Raw genomic sequence first — 4,098 nt, 5'->3', positions numbered from 1 at the left:
TATGTTATATACGTGTAAAACATGATAACTTTAGAAGTATTATTTACTAATAAATAAGTTTTCTTGCAAGCGATTGCTTTGCAAAATAATAATGAACACAAAGTAAATTCTAATATTATCTGTACTTTCTACGTGGATGATAACGGAAATGTTAATCTTCTTGAACAGTAAGATTTGAAAAAGGCATATAAGGAGCAAGCACGGATGTCTTAGTACCATTAAATACTAATATTACTTTTTAATATTAATATGATAGTGGGAGGATAAAAATGTCCAACATGTCTTACGAGTTCGACTCTTTCTTTCTTTCTCTCAACTTACATCTTAGAGAATTTATAAACATTGTGTTGCGAGATTACTGTCGAAGCCTCGGTGGCCGAATGGAAAGGCGTTCCGCCCGGAAAGTGGGGAGGTCCCAGGTTCGAGTCCTGGCGGAGGCAGATTTTCGCAGCATATATAATGAATCTATTTGAGTCATCGGTTTAATGGGGTTTGGGAATTTAAAAAAAAAAAATATATATATATATAAAAATTGGGACTCAAGGATCGGTCTAAGTATAAAAGGTTGATTCGCCACGTACGATAATCGAAGAAAAATTCGATACATGCGTTTGACATGCTGGACATTTTTATCCTCCCACTATCATATTAATATTAAAAAATAATATTAGTATTTAATAGCACTAAGACATCCGTGCTTGCTCCTTATCCTTGCCTTTTTCAAATCTTACTGTTAGTTATTCAAAGGAGCTTTCTATAATTTCGGTTAATCTTCTTGAGTCTTCACATTTATCGCAACATCCACTTCTTGATGATTCAAATAACTGTAATACTCATAACAATAATCAAGATGAGAATCAAAGTCCTAACATTTACATCAATAATGAAAAAATCACGAGCAAGGATTTAGAGTCAGTATTAGAATAACTGAAAATTACTGAAAATACTGAAAAATACAATGAAATAATAAGTATATACTGAAAATTGCAATGGAATAAGAAATGATAATCAAAATAATGAAGCAACCCAAAATACTTTTTCACAAATCTTCGATTCGAAAATACCTTCTCAATTTAAGAAATTTATATTCTGGCCAAAAGAAAGTACTTCTACAAAGAAGAAGCGAGCATCCAAAGTAAAAATGCCATCCGTACTGTCATCTGAAGAAGGTTTTAAGTGGTACAGTGAACAAAAAGAAAAAGAAAGGAAAATTGTAGAGGAGAAAGAATTTAAAAAAAGAATAAAAGCCGAAAAAATTCTAATTAAAAAAGAAGAAGCAGAAAAGAAAAGTCAATTAAAGAAGCAATCAAAAAAACAAAAATAAACAAACCCAAAGAAAAAGTTTAAATAAAAATTTTATTCTTGTTTTATTTTCAAATATAATATATTATAAAATAATTTGCAAATATGTTTATGATTTTAGTTTTATGTTCGAATATAATATATTATAAAATAATTTATAAATTTTTGTGAAAATAAATTTTTGTAATACAATATAATTTATTGAAAAGTGCAAATTAATTTACTATTAATTTTGTACTTAATTATATTCATTTTTTTACATAATTTGTAACTAACATTTTATGTAATTTATTTAAACATCCACAAAATTATATAATTATATAATTATAAAACCAATATATTTTGACAAAAACTGTTCGGAACTTTAACCTGCTTAAGGCAAACCTATTAATCGGAGGCTAATAAATACGGACAGGCACACTAATCGGGGGCACATATACGGACAGGCACACTAATCGGGGGCACACATATACGGACAGGCACACAAATTGGAGGCACATTAATATAGTCATCATCCTTTGGAGGGGTACATTAATAGGGACAAAAACATATTTTTTTATTTCGATTAAAACATTATAAAATATTTATATTTTTTACTTAAACAAAATTTTATAATAACAAGAAATAGTTTAAAAACTGATATTGATTTCGAGTAGACCAATTTAAAGCTACAGTATTTAATAATTCATTCAATAATGAGTAAGTTGGCTTAAAGACATATTAATAGGGACACTTACTCTAACCTTAAAAGATCGAGATTTTTAGCGAGAAATTCTCAATATTTGTAAAGTTATAGGCCTGAGAGCCGACCCACCTCTGGCAAATAGAAGTGCGCCGTTCCCCTCTCTCGGCGCATTTGTATTATATCTGGTCTCAGTCGTTTGTTGTATTAACGGCAGACGAACTTTTGGGACGGCGTTTAAGAAACAACACGGGAAACAACAACGAAAGCTTCAACGCGTGCGTGTGGCGTTTAGTTTCTAAACATATTTTTACTGGTTGAAAAATACTGCAAATTGCTGCATATACGTCTACATATGTCTTCAATAAAGGCTTTTGCACTCTCTTGAAAATAATGGAAATCATGAGAGTTACAATTGAACCCGCAGCCGTTCAACTTGCGTGCAAGTAGGACGGCCAGCGCATCGCGCAAACCAACCGTCGCACCACCGATGTCACTAAGAAAAGCAAAATAGCTCGCAGAGAAGAAAGAGTCTTTGAGACCAAAGCCTACGAGGAATATGAAGACATTTTGTATGTAGCAGGCATAGCTGATTAGGCGTAAGTAGCTTTTATATACAAAAGTTCGATATGAAAAACTTTAAATACATTTTTCTCAAAATCACTTTTCTTGACTTGGCGGACACGATTACAAAAAAACTATTTGATCAATCAGTCTGAAATTTTAACATATTATTTTACATGCTTGTGGCTATTGCATGAACCACGGGCGTGTTAATTAATCAATATTTTCCCATTTTTTTCATCATAAAAAGATGCAATAAAATGCCATTTTTTTTAGTCTAATGTTTGAAAGTCCGCTATTTTGAATTTTTTCATGCAAACTCTTTCTCCATGATTCATGCAATAGCAGTTCATATGCAAATTAAGATTTCTTTTGTATTTTTTTTAGATTATTCTGATCGCAATCACATCCGCCAGCGAGCATGCAGTTTTTAGAGGCGCTGCTGCAATCGAGGAAAACTCGTATTAATAAACTTCAAAAAACATTTAAAAAATTTATTTTTATAATTTGAAGATACTACAATATAATATAAAAGTTTCAAATTGCTGTGTTATTATTTTCCCATAAAAGAAATTCCTGAAAATTAGTAAAATTTTTTGATAAGAAAGTAGAATGTCCCCTTAAGATGAGAAAGTAGAATGTCCCCTTATTTATGTCCAAAATCGATATCTTATAGACATTCAAAATATGGACATTAACGAATGTCCAAAACCGGATATCTTATGAACGTCTGGATGTATGTCCATGTGGGCGTAAAATGGACATAAAATGGACGTCCATAGGACGTCCTATGCTATCTGAAATATAATATTAATGTTAATATTATATTCCATATTATATAATATTAATATTATATTACATACTAAGATTACTTATTTTATTTATATCACGCACGGCAACAGCATTGTTTTTAATTATTGCATTTACTAAAGGCAAAAGACAAATGATATATAATAAATAAAGCAGTATTCATAATGGATTATTATTTCTAGACGATGAAAGCATTCCTACCAAGCATGATCGAAAAGAATCATGGTCACATTGTAGCAGTTTCATCGCTAGCAGCATTATTTGGCAAAAAATATGGAACACTTTACTGTGCTACAAAAGCTGCAGTTCGACGTAAGTTTTATCTGCTCCATTGATGAAGTCGATATTATTAACGATTGCAATTATCAATACGCTATCCAGATAACAATTCTTGTGTGCAAAGCTTGCGCTTGTTATGCCTACCCTACTGAAAAATTTCTATTGAGATCACAATTGAATTCCCAATTGAATTCTCAATTAAATTCTCAATTGAATTCTCAGTTGAGGTTTCCGCAAAATTTCGCATGTAAGATCTCAATTGAGATATTTGTATCTGATGGAAATAATTCATTGAAAATATAATGAACTTTTGCTGAAATATGTTTGAAAAGCATTCACAATTTTGACCCAATTTCATTAAAATTTCATTATAATTTCATTAATATTTCGATAATATTTTATTAAGAGAGTAGAAAAATTCAGTGAAAAATTATTATTAATTAAAATATTTAGAAAAGTAT

The 4,098-nt window shown here is 30.4% G+C and overlaps 1 protein-coding gene and 1 non-coding gene across 2 annotated transcripts in view; both read left to right on the top strand.

Annotated features, from left to right (window-relative positions):
• Positions 1–4,098, top strand: part of LOC116844325 (short-chain dehydrogenase/reductase family 16C member 6-like) — a 53,538-nt gene that overhangs the window by 17,372 nt on the left and 32,068 nt on the right. Inside the window, exon 5 of the mRNA XM_032815729.1 lies at positions 3,541–3,670. Within this exon, the coding sequence (XP_032671620.1) occupies positions 3,541–3,670 (130 nt within the window). The remainder of the gene's footprint in view (positions 1–3,540; positions 3,671–4,098) is intronic.
• On the top strand, positions 367–440 carry Trnas-gga. The gene has a single exon. It is a non-coding gene; the product is annotated as a tRNA-Ser (tRNA).

The sequence above is a fragment of the Odontomachus brunneus genome, unplaced genomic scaffold (genome assembly GCF_010583005.1).
Source record: "Odontomachus brunneus isolate Ranch 3 - 2012 unplaced genomic scaffold, Obru_v1 Obru_scaffold_003, whole genome shotgun sequence".
Classification (NCBI taxonomy): Eukaryota; Metazoa; Arthropoda; class Insecta; order Hymenoptera; family Formicidae; genus Odontomachus; species Odontomachus brunneus.
This window is presented reverse-complemented; position numbering and strand designations above follow the sequence as displayed.